Raw genomic sequence first — 16,817 nt, 5'->3', positions numbered from 1 at the left:
GGAAGTTGTTAAACGCAAACTGCTCGACTTTTGGAGCAGCAGACCTGACTATAGTCAGGTCAATGTACTACAAGTCGTCCGACTCAGCTTGTCTTAAGTCGAGTCAAGTTTTTTATCCTCAAGTCCGAGTCGTGTTGCAAGTCAGCAAATTTGCGACTCCAGTCGAGTCTATATAGCAGGAGTGGCCAACCAGTCATAGACCCAGAGCCACAAAAATGACTGCAGTACAACAAAGAGCCACTTCACAGATGTGGTATTAAAAACACACTTCCTCTCACACATAAACAAAATGACATGAAACAAAAACTATCACAATTCCAAAAGTGAGATTTAATGTGTTTGTAAGTATGTTTGTATTTGTACTTGGAGTCGTTCAAAGACAAACTTCTGTTTTTACTACAGAAGAGACAAAGTTCCATCTATCTATCTATCTATCTATCTATCTATCTATCTATCTATCTATCTATCTATCTATCTATCTATCTATCTATCTATCTATCTATCTATCTGTCTGTCTGTCTGTCTATCTATCTATCTATCTATCTATCTATCTATCTATCTATCTATCTATCTATCTATCTATCTATCCATCTATCCATCTATCTATCTATCTATCTATCTATCTATCTATCTATCTATCTATCTATGAGCACATGAGCGATGTAAGGAGTACATGTAGAGAAGAGAAACTGAAACTTAAGTATCAATGTTGTCACCCAAGTACTGGTTAATTGTTGGTTGTGTTTCTGATTTTTAACTTCGTTTATTTTCAGTTTGATTAGAAACAAAGAAAAAAAGGAGTACAGGATGTTCCTGTAAAATGATCTGATTTGAAGTTTTGCTAAATGCTAGCTTCTTTTGCACCATATTCGTGTCATTGCTCGGGACCTTTCCGTGCTTTTGAGTATTATTTCTAAATGTTTAAACCCTCCTATTTGCTGTGTGCTCTAAGAAACAGATGCTGCTTTTTTTGTTTTATGTCGGGCGAGGAAAACTGCAGCTTCATTCCTGTGAGGAAAACGCTGATGATACTTCTTTTCTGTTTTAGAGGATGACTGGGTTCGTCCTAATCGTGTTAGACGACTGCAGCCTGCTAAAAGCAGAGGTTTAACAGTCACGTCTGTACCTCAGCCAGGTGAAACAACCTGTGCAGAGTGTGGGAGGAGGAAACATCGGCAGCAGAAACAGGAATAGATTTGACACTTGTCCTTGAACTTACAGAGGAGGCAACAGGAAGCAAAAAGCAGCCGTCATCGTTTCCATTCCTCGACGTCAGGACAGAAAACACAGAGCGGCTGGTGTTTGAGCACAGGAACAGCGTCCGTGTTTATTTCTGTCTTCACCTCCACGCTGCGTCGCCTGCTTTGAATACGGAGCAGGGTAAATAAATAAGAGCGTGGGGAAGGTGTGTGTCTCTGCTTTAAACGCAGAAAACACACCGAGTCCTCCAGGCTCAGGACCTGACGAGGAGCCTTAAGATGGATTTTTGGTGTAAATCTTCCGCTCTTTCTTTCCCCTGTTTCAGCGGACACCGAGCTGTATCGCCGCGGAGCAAACACGCCGCACAACAAGCCTGAAAATCAAAGCGAAGGAGCTGCTGAGCGTCAGGAACAAGCAGGAACTCTCCCGCCGGCTCTGTTCAGGGTTTGATTTGTGTTTGGTAAATAATTAAGGTCTCTCGAGGGGAACGCTGAGCCCATTCATCGTGTCCTTCCTTTACACACACTGCTGTGGAGTTTAGCAGTTTAAGAAAACACAAATAGAGCCAGATGGTTCGAGCTGTTTCTGAATCTTCATGAAGGGAAGAAACTTCTCAGAGGTACTGAGAGGAGAATCAGCTACGCCTGGAAAAAAATGTCTTTTTTTAATCTTTACATGATTCACAGCTCAAACTAATCCCTCTTTCCTCTCTCTGGTGTTTTATAAACTCTGTTTTCAGCCTCTGTCTGACGCTCTTTGTTCAAGCTGCTGTCTCTTTAAGACTCCCCTCTCCACAAACCCCTTTCCCTCTGATTGGCCTGCCCCTGGGAGATCTGTTGGGGGCGGAGCTTACTGCAGACCAGTGTTAAGTCATATTTTAGTCATCTGAAACCTTTTAGTCTTAGTCTTGTCTTTATTTGTTATGTTATAACAATATATAAACTTAACATCTCTCCTTACCCGTTTCATCCTCTCCATCCAGAGTTTCTATTTCCTCCCGCTGCTCGTCTTGATAAAAAAGTTCCTAAGTTTGGCACATGTGTCCATCAACGTCGCTGTCTGATGCTTTTCTTTCTGTTCTCGCCTTTTCGGCTCCAGCCTTGCTCTTCTTACTGTCTCTATTCTTGTGTTTGTACCATGAACTGTGTAATAATAAAAGTTTGTACTCCTTTTCATAATCCTCTGACTGCTGCCCATGCTCAGATGTATTGTCAAGGTAACGGGCGGCTGTTTATGAGGAAAAAGAGTGATCTGATTGATCTGGTCTTGCCATAATCAATCTTGCCTCCAAAAGACTTTTCCTCTGGCCTCTTGAAGTTGTGGAGGCTTCACTTCTTGAGGATTTTACCTCAAGAAGGCCTCTCCTCTTAAAAAACGTGTTTCTCAAAGACCTTACCTTTTGGAAACCTTGCCTCTTGTCTACTGAAAACCTTGCCTCAAGAATGCTTTGCCACTTGAAAGCTTCCCTTCATCTCTTAAAGACCTCACCTCTCGTCCTTTGAAAACCTTGAGTCTTAAAGACCTTATCTCCTAAAAACCTTGCCTTTCATTGCTTGAAAACCTGGCCTTTCACCCCTTTCAGTCTTGCCTCCAGTCTCTTGAAAACCTTGGTTCCTCATTCTTGGAAAAACCTAGCCTCTTGTCCTTATTAGTATTGCCTCTCTTTCCTTAATGGCCTTGCTGCTCAGAAAAAATGTATGTCTCGTCTCTTGAAGACCTTATCTCCTAAATACCTTGCCCTGTCCTCCCTTGAAAACCTTGCCTCAATAATGCCTTGCCTCTTTAAAGCCTACTTTCACCTCTTGAAGACCTCAACTCTTGTCCTTTGAGAACCTTGTGTCTTGAAGACCTAATCTCTTAAAAACCTTGCCTCTTGAAGACCCTGCATCTTAAAGATTGCCTCTCGTCCCTTAAAAACCTGGCCTCTCACCCCTTTAAGTCTTGCCTCTAGTTTCTTGAAAACCTTGCTTCTCATTTCTTGAAAGACCTAGCCTCCCATCCCTTAAAGACCTTCCCTTTCAAAAAAGTTCACCTCTGGTCTCCTGAAGCCGCCCCCTTTGAAAACCTCACATCTCGTCCCTCGAAGACCTTGCCTTGTGAGGACCTGACCTCTCGAAAACCTTGCCTTCCTGTCTCGAAAACCTTGCGTCTCGTCTCTCGAAAACCTAGCCTCTCATCTTGAAGGCTTCACCTCTTAAAAACTGCCCCCCTTATCTTTTAAAAATCTTGCCAAGTCCTTGCCTCTTGAAAACATGGCCTCTCGTTCCTTAAAGACCGTTCCTTGCGTGGACCCTGCCTCTTGAAAACCTTGTTTTTTAAGACCTTACCTTTTGAAAACCTTACTGTCTCTTGAAAACCTTGCCTAATGAAAGCTTCCCTTCACTTTCTTTAAGACCTCATCTTTCATCCTTTGAAAACCTTGAGTCTTGAAGACCTAATCTCCTGAAAACCTTGCCTTTCGTCCCTTGAAAACCTGGCCTCTCTCCCCTTTAAGTTTTGTCTCTAGTCTCTTTAAAACCTTGCTTCTTGTTTTTTGAAAAACCTAGCCTCCCATCCCTTAAAGGCTTTTCCTCTCAGAAAACTTCACCTCTGGTCTCCTAAAGCCCCCCCCCCCCGCTTTGATTACTTCTCGTCCCTTGAAAACCTTGTCTCTCGAAGACCTGATCTCTTAAAAACCTTGCCTCCTGTGTCTTAAAAACCCTGCGTCTTAAAAATTGCCTCTTGTCCCTTAAAACCCGACCTCCTACCCCTTTAAGTCTTGCCTTTGGTCTCTTAAAAACCTTGCTTCTCGTTTCTTGAAAAACCTAACCTCTTGTCCCTTAAAGACCTTGCCTTGCAAGGACCTTACCTCTCGGAAACCTTGTGTCTCGTCTCTCGAAAACCTAGCCTCTCATCTTGAAGGCCTTACCTCTTGAAAACTGCTCCTCTTGTCTTTTGAAGACCTCACCAAGTCTTTGCCTCCTGGAAACCTTGCTTTCTTAACTCTTGAAAACTTAGCCTTTTTGATCCTTGAAGACCTTTGCTTGCGTGGACCCTACCTCTTGAAAACCTTGCCTTCCGGTCTTAAAAAACGCTTCTCTTGTCTGTCAAAGACCTTGGAAAGTCCTTACCTCTTGAAAACCCCAATTCTCATCTCTTGGAAACCTGGTCTCACATCCCTTGAAGGCCTTTCCTTTGAGAAAATGAGGAAAGGTCTTGAAGACCTTGCCCCTTGCCTTGCAAACACCTGACCTTTCCCTATTGTTAGCGTTTTACTCTGGTCACAGGTAGATTCAGAAATTTCTACAACATATAAACATGTAGAGGTGTGAAAACCTGCACATGCTCAGTTTGAACATCCAGTGTTGGTACTCTAAGCCTGAGGTGCGCTCTGTCGTTTGACACACCCGGGCACTTCCTGTTGGAGTCAGCGCTGTGATTGAACCCCGCCGCTTCAAGAAAGTCAGAGAGGAGGATGAAGATGAGAGGGCAGATAGAGTCTTCTTCAGGAGCTCAGCTGTGTTCAAACACTATCTGTGTTTACACATCAGCTCCTCACACACTCACACACACACACACACACACACACGGGCTGGAGAGGAGATGAAATGATTGGCGTTGGTGATGGATCGAGGAAAGCGACAGTCGGAACGTGAACGTGTGTTTGCGTTCTCCTCCTCCTCCACGCTCCGGTCGTTTTGTACATTCCTCCGGCGGCGCTCCTCGCTCTGCAAACACTCGGCGTGGAGTCGTCTTCTCTCAGCGACTCTCCGCTCTGACCCCAGCTGGTTCACTTCCTGATAAACCTGTTTGCTCTCCCCCTTCGCGCGCTCCTCTCTTTCTGTAAATTACCTCCTGACAGCTCTGTTTACCCTCCCCGAGCAGCACAAGCAGCGCCGCTCAGGTTTAATATCGAATTATGCTGTTTCACTTCTTCCTGGGCCGCTGAACCGCCTTCCTGCCCGCCGGTGCAGAAACGTCATCTATTTATGTAAAGAGATTGTGGAGCGAGTCGGAGCGCCTCCTCTGTGTGTTTTGTTCTGGATTTAACCTGAGACTCGTGATAAAAAGTGCTTTTATCGGGGCTCACGGCGCCGCAGACTGATTTCATTTCACCCCTGGAGGCGGTGTAACTTCACAGAAATTGACTAACAGGTTTTCTTGTCGCCGCCTCCTCTGAGCTGGGTGTTTTTGACATCTTCTGATACGAGCGTGGAGGAGGAGGAGGAGTGGACTCTGGGGGGCTGCAGGTGGGTCGACGGATTCAACGAGACAAAACAGAGACTAAAAACAACAAATCGCTGCGTCTGCCGGAGGCTGGGAGAGCAGAGCTGAATCCTCTGGAGGCTGCCGTCCTTTCAGAGGCAAACACACTCGCTCCGTCTGTGTGTGTGTGTGTGTTTTAACAGCTCCATAGCTGCTGAGAGCCACCCTGACCACATAAAATTTGGTTTAAGTGGAGAGCTGCGATGTGCGGTGAAAGCTGCTCCCCGAGGGTTTGACTTTGATGTTCAGTTCGCTCTGAGAGGAGGTGAGACTCTTCTGTTGTTCTGCTTTTTGAGTCCGACTGTCACATCACATTTAGATCCATTTCTCCTCTTTCTGAAGCCACAGAGGTAATCCAGCTCATCTGATGAGGCTGAAACAGCAGCATCACATTCAGGACGTCTCAGGAAGTCGTTAACTACACTCCTCCAAACGAGAGGATGTTTTTTCTGTCTTTATTCAGACGTGATAGGACAAAGGACTGAGCAGGGAACAAGGTGAGACAGGTGAGGAATAAACAAGTAAAGACCTGCAGGTTGGATTTGAAGTCAGGATGGACTAATCAGATCCTGGTACTGATTATCGGTCTGATACAGGCTCCAAAAGTGAGATCAGATATCAGCGCAATGAAGCCGATCCATAGGACTCAGTTTTTTGCTTTTCTGGGAGCATAAGTCATCAACACCGGTAGTTCTCTTTTGATCAGCAGAGCTACAATATCATGAATTATAATTTTCAGTGTAAATTAAATAAAATAACATAATAAATGAAAAAAAATTACAATGATCAATAAAATAAAATAAAATAAAAATAAATAAATAAATAAATAAATAAATAAATAAATAAAAAGAAATTAATAAAACAAGAAATTAATAAATAAATTAATGAAAAGCTAAATAATTGAAAAGATAAAATTAGATAAATAAAGAAGTAAATGAAATGAAAATAAATAAATAAATAGAGAAATAAATAAATAAATAAATACATAAATCGATAAATAAGTAAATAAACAAATAAATAGATGAAAAAGGAAATAATTCAATAAATTAAGAAAAAAAATATAATAATATAAATAAATAAATAAAAAATACACAAATTATTAAATAAATAATTAAATATCTCATATAAAGTAAATGAATAGATAAAAGGAAGAAAAAAAATAAATGAATACATAAAAATTCAATAAATGGTTAAATAAATGATATCAATTAATATATAAATAAACATATAAAAATAAATTAATAAATGAAAAATTTAATAATAAAGAAAATAAATAGATAAATGAATTAATAAATAATTAAATGAAAATGATTAAAAAATAAAAAAGAAATCAATGAATAAATAAATAAAATAAATCAATAAATAAAGAAATTCTATGCCTGCATGTCCATTGATATACATCAGAAAATCATTTTTTGTTCACTTTTATACGTTTTTTTTTTTGAGACTTGAGTTTAAAAATGGTCAAACCGTGTTCATGACGTACACGCAACTCTGATGGAAGGTATCCTGAGAGGCCAGTCAGTTATTTTTTTTTCTTATAATGTCAGATATTTCATATTGTGATGAAGTTTGGGGGAATAAATACAGACCTGATTAAAATCTTCAGACCAGTTGAAAAATTGCTGGAATTTACCTTTTGCACATTTGGATCTTAATGAGGTTTTAAGAAGAGCTACAACATGCCATGGAAACTCTGCTACAATTTATAGAGTCTGGCACCCTAAACTTCTCAGGTGGTCTAAACTTAAAAGCATTAGAAATACTATTCAGAGCAAAGAATAAAAGTCTTTCCAACTGTATTGAAAACATTTTTAAATCAAGAGAAAAAAATAATCATTTAAGGGGTCGGGTGTTTGTTAAAATGTGGATCAGAGGAGCGCTGAACTCCTGGGTTGTAGTTTTGGAGCCGTTTAGCAGAGATCAGGGCCTCAAACAGCTGCCTCCTTCAGATCAAAGCTCGCGGCTTTAAACGGCGTGTTTCCATCTCCTTCCTCTGAGGAGTCGTTCCTCTTCTTCTGGTTTCATCTTTTCATCTCTTCCTCTCGACTCTGACCGCTCACGCTCAGCGTTTACGCTCCGAGGTCGAGCAGGAGAGAACAAAGCGGCTTCGTTAGCGTCTGAAATTGATATTCATTCTGAGTTTTTCTCTAAAAATCAAACTTTCACCTTCGCTGACAAAATGACTTAACGCAGAAAAGTGAAAAAAAGCGCTTTTATCTCATTTCTAAAGGATAAATTTCCGATCGGCGCTGGGATGACAAACGGCTTTGTACACAGCGGCTCCTCTTTGGTTTGCAGACTTTAATAGATGGATTGAAGTTAACGATTCTCTCAGAGTGACTGATCGCAGCGGTAGAAATAATTCATGGAGGTTTTTAGCAGCAGCTGAAGGACACTGATGCTGCTGAATTGTTAAAATCCTTCACTACAGTATTTATGCTCCGACTTGATTTTTAATCTCGCCCGAGGAGGAACTCTGCGCACGCTGATGAAGATTTACTCCAGACCCTCTTTATTTTCAGCACATTAAGCCATCGCTGGGAGTCAGAGCGGGACGCCGTGCAGCTGAACACAGTCCTGAACACAGTCCTGGCTCCAGCCTGTGGCTGTTCAAGAGAAAAACTATCCAGTAATTAATCCAACACTCACCTCACCCTCCCACCAGGGGATAACGCTTTCTTCTTCGTCTGTTTTTAAGCTGTAGTCACGTCTCAGAAGAAGAAGAATTACCATTTAACAAGTCACATCCTGAGGTAAGAGGTGGTGACAGCTCACCTCCATCTTTCTTTTTGTCACAGAACAAAACTTAAAAACAAAAATCTTTAAAATGAGACGAAAACAACATGAACTACTCAGTTTGTTTAAAAGAAAACTGTTAAGACTAAGGCAAAACTGTTAGTTTAAATTAGCATCACATGGATAAACAATGTGGCTAACAGGTTGCCAAGCTAAATCTCTGTATACTGAGCCTCTGCCACCTGCAATGTGGTTAAAATGTTAGCTTATGTTAGCATGACATTGAAAAACAATACGGCTAATTAATTAGAGTCTGCTTGTATCTTATAAGTTAACAATATGGCTAAAGCTATTAATTTCTGTTAGCATTTAACTGGTGAAAAATGTAGCTAACAGGTGAGATTCTGTTAGCATCATATATGTGTACAATATGGCTTTAATTTTGAGCTTCTGTTAGCTTTATTTTGTTACAAGTGCAGCTAAAATATCAGTTTTTGTTAGCATCATATTCCCAAACAATGAGGCTAAAAAGTAGCTTCCATTAGCACTGTAATGAAAGCACTGCTGCTAACTGTTAGAGTCGGATGGCATCATATTGATGAACAATGTCTAAATGTTAGCTTCAGTTTGGATCATATTGGTAAAAAATGTTTATGTTAGCCTAAGTTTGCATCAAATTGGAAAACAATGTGGCTAACAGTTAGCTTAACCAAATCCATATAGACTGAGCCTCCGCCCCGCCTAATGTGGCTACAATATTAGCTTATGTTAGCATGATATTGGAAAACCATATGGCTAAATTGTTTGCGACTGCTTGTATCTTCTAAGTAAACTGTGTGGCTAAAGCTGTTATTTTCTGTTAGCATTTTACAAGGGAGAAATATGGCTAACAAGTGAGATTCTTTTAGCATCATACCAGTGTACAAAATGGCTTTAACTTTTAGCTCCTGCTAGCTTTTTATTATCGGTGCAGCTTAAATAAAAAAAATTTGTTAGCGTCACATTTGCAGACAATGAGGCTAAAAAGTAGCTAACATTAGCACTGTATTGAAAGCAATGTTGCTAAAACTTTTAGTTTCTGATGGCAACGTATTGATGAACACTGCCTAAAATGTTAGTTAGTTAGTTTCATATCAGTAAACAATTTGTTTAAAATGTTAGCCTAAGTTTGCATCAAATTGGAAAACAATGTATCTAATAGCTAGCTTAGCCAAATCCATATGGACTGAGCCTCTGCCACCTCCAATGTGGCTAAAATGTTAGCTTATGTTAGCATGATACGTTAGAGTCTGCTTGTATCTTAAAAGTAAAAACATGGCTAAATTGTTAGCCTATGCTAGAATCATATGGGGATAACAGTGTGTTAAAAGCTGTTAATTTCTGTTAGCATTTTACTGGTGAACGATGTAGCTAACAGGTGATATTCTTGTAGCATCATGTTGGTAGTGAATAATGTGGCTTTACTTGTTAGCCTCTGTTAGCTTTACGGTGTGATCAATGCAGCTAAAATATTAGTTTACTATTAGCATCATATGGTAAACAATGAGGCTAAATTGGTAGCTTTCATTACCACTGTATTGACAGTAAATCTTGCTAAAACTGTTACTGCCTGATGGGACTGTATTAATAAAAATGTCTATAATATTAGCTTTAGTTAGCATCATAATATGTCTAAAATGTTAGCTTAAGTTAGTACCAAATGGAAAACAATGTAGCCAACATGTGAGATTCTGTATGGCCTTAACTGTTAGCCTCTGTTAGCTTTATATTATGACCAATGCAGCTAAAACATTAATGGCAAACACCGAGGCTAAAATAGTAGCTTTAAATGGTGTCTAAAATATTAGCTATTAGCTTCAGTTAGCATCAAATTACAAAACAACGTGGCTAAAAGGTGAGACTCTGTTAGCTCCTGTTAGTTTTACTTTATTATCATTGCAGCTAAAATATTAGTTTTGTTAGCATTATAATGCTAAACAATGAGGCTAAGTCGTAGCTTCCTTTAGTACTATATTGACAAACAATATATCTAAAGATTTTAGCTTTTGTAGCATTATGTTGGTAGCATATGTTGCTAAAACTGTAAACGTATGTTAGTATCATATTGGAGAACAAAACTGCTAACAGGTGAGATTCTGTTGTTGCCGTTGCCATGGAAACCCCAGGATTGTTTTAAAACCTGTAAAGTTTCTTGTGTCAGAAGTTTTTTTTCCTGAAGCCGTTTGTTGTGTTATTTTTTTGATCAGCTGTTGGAGCTTCCTGTTGGTTTTTCTTCAGGATCGATGTAAACACGATGCAGAAACAGACCTGTGGCTCTGCGGCGTCTGGAATGAGTTATTGACGCAGGGATGAGGAATAAGCACGCCATCAGTCTGCGGTGATAACCTCTCCTCATTCACAGATTGACTTCTGTCTGCTCCAGCTCCTCTGATGACTAATCGCAGCCAGACCGGGTCGTATTGACCCGTGAGCCGGCGTTGGCGGCTGCAGCACGGCGATGCGCCGGCTCACAAAGCTGCTCTGATTACCGCCGGCGTCTCTGGGTGGCCTCTCGGCGTGGCGGCGATGAATCTGCTCGTTAAACGTATGTGATTGGTAATTAGAGCTGAGTCAGGGGACCCGTCTGCGCTCTGATTGCTGCTCGTGTGAAGAGACGATAATGACGGGACGCCGAAGGTTTGATTCCCTGGAGGATGAGTTACAGCCTGCTCCAAACAGCGCCGGGTCGTGAGCGCGCTGCGTTCTGAGTTCATTTCCAGTCGCCCCTGGAGGAAACGTCGACACAAAGCGAGTTGAAGCAAGCGAACACAAACGGCGAGTCCAGGCTGGAGGCGGCACCTTGAGGCCGAACATGTGAGGCTGTTACAGACGGAGAGGCCGTCAGCGGCTCCTGTTCCCCCTATTGTTTTTATAATTTCACCCAGAGCCTGCAGAGTCCTGATAAAATATGTGTTTGCCTCCTTATTATCACCTCATGTTTATTCAACGCGCAGCAGCAGGTGAATCAGCCGCACAGTCTCCACCGCAGGACAAATTGTAGCAGAAAACCTCCGCTGCCAAATTCCCACCACACGGTCCTTGAAAGACAACAAACACTTTCGCAGCCTTTTTATTTCACTGAATCATGAACCTTGAAATTTTTGTCATAGCTCAGAGCGCCGGGGTGGAACTAAAGTGGATTTTCTGCCACCTGAAGAGAGAAGTGCTGCTAAAAGGAAAATATTCACCAACCCAGAGACGCCGTCCAGAAGCATGCACCGAGGAGTTAAACAAACAAACCTGCAGACTGTTCATGAGCGAGACCGTTCTCAACAAGTTTTTCTGCTTCAATTACAGATAAAACATCAGACTTTCATTTATTTTCTCCTGTTTTTAATAAAAGAAAGAAAACACTCCTGTACAAACAGCTTCCTATTTATCCGACTGTGCTGCACGGACTGAGCATGTGCAGAAGAGATCTTCACCAAACTAATCTCAGATTCAGAGCGAGTGCTTTGCTCTTTGTGAAGCGTCATATCGTGTTGATTTGTCCCGGCACACTGTGAACAATCCTCCAAACCTCTGAAGCTGTTACTCGCTGTCCTGAGAGCAACTCCAAAGAATGAAATGTGCTTTCACATCTGCATCTCTTCAGAGTCTTCAGAAATATTCATGACACAGCAAAGTTTTCATCATTTTCCATAAACTGAATCTTTATTTTCAGAAGTTAGAAATATTACCTTGTTCTGAAGGTGTTTCACTTGTTTTAATCTTTGGGTTTAAGATAAAATCTTAAATTGGAAGCCCACGTTATTGTAAGAAAGCCCATTAGTCAGACAGTTAGTTTGAATTTTGTCAATATTCTCAGTTCCCCTCCGTCCTCAGGTCGTCTGCAGGGATTTTAATCAGCTGAGTTCACCTCGTGCACTCGTGGTGTGGGTTGGTGGGTGAGAGGTGGAGGGTTGTGCACTGATGTGTGTGTTTTTATGTTGTTTGTTTTGTTTTATTTTGATTTGTCAGGCACTTTCTGTTAGCATCATGCATGAAAAAGTGCTTTACAAATAAAGTTTGATTGAAGTTTGATTAATAACTAAATTTTCTGACTGAAAAGCTTTCTTGTTTCCTGACTTACAGGGCTTCTTATTGTCTGACTACTGGCCTTCTGACAACAGGAAAAACTAATTATCTGACTAATGAGCTTCCTGACTAACAAGACTTTTGAATTCCTGACATATAGGTGTTGTGACAAATGGGAATTCTGATTTTTTTTGGACTGATTGACCTTCAGAGTTTCTGACTGACAAGCCTTCTGATTTTAGGACTAACTAGCTTTCAGGTTTCCTGACTAACCAGACTTCTTATTTTATGACTAACATGCCTTGTGGCCTACATGCCCTCCGTCAAAAGGAAATTCTGATTTTCTGACTAACGGACCTTGTTCTTATCTGACTCATGGGCTTTCTGACTAACAGGACTTCTGAACTCTAGACATAAAGGAATTGTGATGAATGTACATTCAGTTTTTTTTTGACTAAGCGACCTTTAGAGTTTCTGACTGACAAGGCTTCTGATTTTCTGATTGAATGGTTTACTTGTTTCCTGACTAACAGGACTTCTAATTGTCTGACTTATGGGTCTTGTGGCCTACTGGCCTTCTGACAAAGTAAAAATCTGATTTTCTGACTAATGAGCCTTCTAATTATCTGTTTTATGGTCTTTCTGGCCAACAGGACAACTAAATTTTCGACATATAGATGTTTTGACAAACAGGCATTTTTGATTTTCTGACTAATTTACCTTCAGATTTTTTGACTGACAAGCCTTCTGATTTTCTGACTAACTGAATTTCTTGTTTCCTGACTAACTAGACTTCTTATTTTTTTAGTTATGGGCCTTGTGATCTACAGGCTTTCTGACAAAAAGGAAAATCAGATTTTCTGACTAATGAGCCTTCAAATGATCTTACTCATGAGCTTCCTGACTAACAAGACTTTTGAATTCCTGACGTAAAGGTGTTGTGACGAATGGACATTCTGATTTTTTTTTTGGACTAATTGACCTTTAGATTTTTCTGACTGACTGGCTTTCTTGTTTCATGACTAACGGGAATTCTTATTTCATGAGTAATAAGCCTTGTGGCCTAAAAGCCTTCTGAAAAAAAGGAAAATCTGATTTTCTGACTAACAGGACTTCTGAATTCTTTACATATAGGTGTTTTGACAAATGGGCATTCTGATTTGTGACTAACTGGCCTTCAGGTTTCATGACTGACAAGGCCTTTGGTTTTCTGACTAATGTGCTTTCTTGTTTCCCAACTTACAGGACTTCCAATTTTCTGACTAATGAGCCTTTTTATAATCTGTCCTATGGGCTGTCTGGCTAACAGGACTTCTAAATTCTTACCATATAGGTGTTGTGACAAAAGGACATTCTGATTTTCTGACTAATGGGCTGTCTGAGTATCAGGACTTTTAAATTCTTGACATAAAGGTGTTGTCACAAATGGGCTAGCTTATTTTCTGACTGAGTGGCCTTCAGATTTTCTGACTAACAAGCTTTCTTTGTTTACTGACTAACATTACTTTTTATTTTCTGACTTATCTGCCTTGTGGCCTACAAGCCTTCTGACAAAAGGACATTCAGATTTTCTGACTAACTGGCCAACTGACTAATGGGCCTCCTAATTAATCAACTAATGGGCTGTCTGCCTAACAGGACTTCTGAATTCTTGACATATTAGTGTCCTGACAAATGGGCCTCAGATTTTCTGACTAACCTGACTTCTAACTTCAGCCTTTCTGACTAATGTGAACAGGAAGTTCAGAAATTGGAGTTAAATGTTGGATTTTGACGATTCTTTGGGAACGTGCTTGAACGAACTCGTGCCACAGTTTTTTTCTGATCATCTTCAAATTTAATACATGTGTGCCGGACACACTGATGATGAAAATCTATAAAAGGATTCTTCGTACCTCAGGGGGCGTGGCCAGGGCAGGCGGCCAAAGTTGACAGTTTTTTGGGCACCATGCAAACCTTAATAACTCTCATTACAAGCGTCCACGGTTTACAGGAACCAGCGAGGTGCAGCTGAGCGCGGCTGAACCTGCACGTTACTCTGTCCAATCAGCACGTGCTGCTCTCTGAAAATGAGAAAACCTGGACCTTCTTTTCTTTCACAGCGGGAAGAAAAAGACGTCTTTAGAGCTGAAATGTGATTTTCTGCAGGTGAACACGTCGTGTCCCAGATGATCAGATCTGTGGTGGTGAAAATGTGACCTGTGTTATTTCCTCTGCGACTCCGAGCCGCCCCTCGCCGCGTCTGCATGTGTCAAACATCAGCGTGTCTGAGCTGCACTTAGCGCCTGTTAATGGAAGGTGAGCCTTTACCTATCAGCGGGCCACCTCCGTAACCACGGCAGCCGGTAAGTGCTGGACGCAGTGCGGCTGATAAAAGCAACGGGGATTAAAAGTGAAGGCCATCGCCGCTGAACGAGGAGCAGGAAGACAGAAAAGTTTATCTGCTGCTGGAGAGAGATGAACTTTTACTTCCTGTCTTCAGCCGAAGCTTTTACTGCAGGTAATCTTCCTCCGCAGGGCGCGAGGATGATGAGGAGGAAGACCCGAGAGCGCCGGTTTATTTACATTTACAAATAATTCAACCTGAGACGGAAACAAAACGAGGAGAAGGAGCAGGAGCAGAGCGTGTGAACGAGCCTCGGAGGACTCGTGAGAAGACAAACAACGCCGAGACGACGGTGGGAGGTGAGAGGAGACACAAGGAGGAGACACCAGAGACGGAGAAGGTGGACAGAGCGAAACAGAGGAGCGACAGGAGGGAGGAGGAGTCTGGAAATAGAGGTGATGAAGAGGAGGAGGGCGTCTGTAAACACGCTCAGAGGGGAGGATGAGAGGAGCATTCTGGGTAAATCATTACAGTGTGTCTGAGACGGTGTCATACTGCAGTCAGCCAGCAGGGGGAGCTCTGACTGTTTCAGTTTCACTCTCAGGGAGCTCAAACGTCACAATCATACTCTGAAAACTCTGACCACAGCAGACGGTGACGGTTTCACGACAAACAGACGTCGTGGGAATCGAACTCGCGACCACTCACCCATGCGGACGGCGGAGAGGGTGTTGGCCTGGCTGAAGGAGAGCGGTGCCATGGTCAGCAGCAGGACGACGACGTAAATCGACAGCAGCAGTGCTGGCAGAGCCGGCATCTTCCACTGCTCCTCATGGAGAATGGTCTGCTGGCTGCCTGTACCGCCACCTGCAGGAGAGGAGGAGTCGTTACAACAACAGCCACCACATGTCACAGTTTCACAGGTTGATTCTTCGTCATTTTACCACTGGAGAGTATAAAAACAAAGACAATCAGACAGTGTCTCAGGAGAGCAAAGAAAGCCAAGAGGGGATGAGATGGAGAAGAGCAAAAACTTTAGAGACTGACATCAACACATTTGCTAAAGTCAATTATCTTCTATTTAAAGACGAAATTTAACAAGATGCCAGCTATGCAACCAACCATTTGAAAATCAACTAAAAACCAACCTTTACAAATTAAAGCCTTTAAAAGAGCATATCATCTCTACTGTTTCCCGCTCTGTATCTCTGCACACACAGCTACAGGTATCCATCGTCCTTGTTTGACTCCACTTCATTTTATTGAACCCGCTCAGGCATCATTAGCAATTCCATTAGTGCTTTGGCGACCTCATGTAATCACTTGTACAGCTCCACCTGACTCTATAAACCAACGTCTGAAAATACCTGAGCAGGAAGTCCGGAGGGAGGAGCTGACTGCAGTTATTACAGCAGTTATTACAGCGGTTATTACAGCGGTTATTACAGCGGTTATTACTGTGGTTATTACAGCGGTTATTACAGAGGTTATTACTGCGGTTATTATCGGTTATTACAGCGGTTATTACAGAGGTTATTACAGCGGTTATTACAGTGGTTATTACAGCAGTTATTACAGAGGTTATTACAGCGGTTATTACAGCGGTTATAACAGCGGTTATTACAGCAGTTATTACTGCGGTTATTACAGCAGTTATTACAGCAGTTATTACAGCAGTTATTACAGCGGTTATTACAGCGGTTATTACAGCGGTTATTACAGCGGTTATTACAGCAGTTATTACAGCGGTTATTACAGCGGTTATTACAGCGGTTATTACAGCAGTTATTACAGCGGTTATTACAGCAGTTATTACAGCAGTTATTACTGCGGTTATTACAGCGGTTATTACAGCGGTTATTACAGCGGTTATTACAGAGGTTATTAACCTCTGATTATTTTTGTTTCAGGCTGTGATCAGAGACAGATTCAAACAGAGCTGGAGTTGGTGTCTGTGAGTGAACAGGTGGAAAATGAGCAGAAAAACTTTTCATTCCTTCAAGAAATTTAACAGAAAGATGCTTTTTAGACTCTGGTCAGTAAAAATTCTGCTTAAAGAAGAGCTCTACCAAGCCACATTAAAATCTGACAGAAAAAAAAACAAGGAAGTTAACTCATGCCTATCGTTACCACGATCTTTATCCTTTTAAACACAAAAGTTCGTCGTGGTTAATGTGAAACTATTGTTGCTGCCCACGTCAGCAACATGTTTTGTGACGTGAAGGGAACTAATATCACATGTCCTGAAATG

General features: G+C 41.4%; 1 protein-coding gene across 4 annotated transcripts in view; it reads right to left on the bottom strand.

Annotated features, from left to right (window-relative positions):
* The window catches only part of LOC141802741 (glutamate receptor ionotropic, kainate 5-like), a 302,416-nt gene that overhangs the window by 80,915 nt on the left and 204,684 nt on the right, over positions 1-16,817 (bottom strand). For all 4 annotated transcript variants that reach the window (XM_074686437.1, XM_074686439.1, XM_074686438.1 and 1 more), the window contains exon 3: positions 15,275-15,433. In XM_074686437.1, coding sequence (XP_074542538.1) covers positions 15,275-15,383 — 109 coding nt within the window. In that variant the 5' untranslated portion in view covers positions 15,384-15,433. The remainder of the gene's footprint in view (positions 1-15,274; positions 15,434-16,817) is intronic.

This window comes from Halichoeres trimaculatus, unplaced genomic scaffold (assembly GCF_033239565.1).
Source record: "Halichoeres trimaculatus isolate MK-OKI-2021-1 unplaced genomic scaffold, fHalTri1.1 fHalTri1_scaffold_14, whole genome shotgun sequence".
In the NCBI taxonomy this organism is placed as follows: Eukaryota; Metazoa; Chordata; class Actinopteri; order Labriformes; family Labridae; genus Halichoeres; species Halichoeres trimaculatus.
This window is presented reverse-complemented; position numbering and strand designations above follow the sequence as displayed.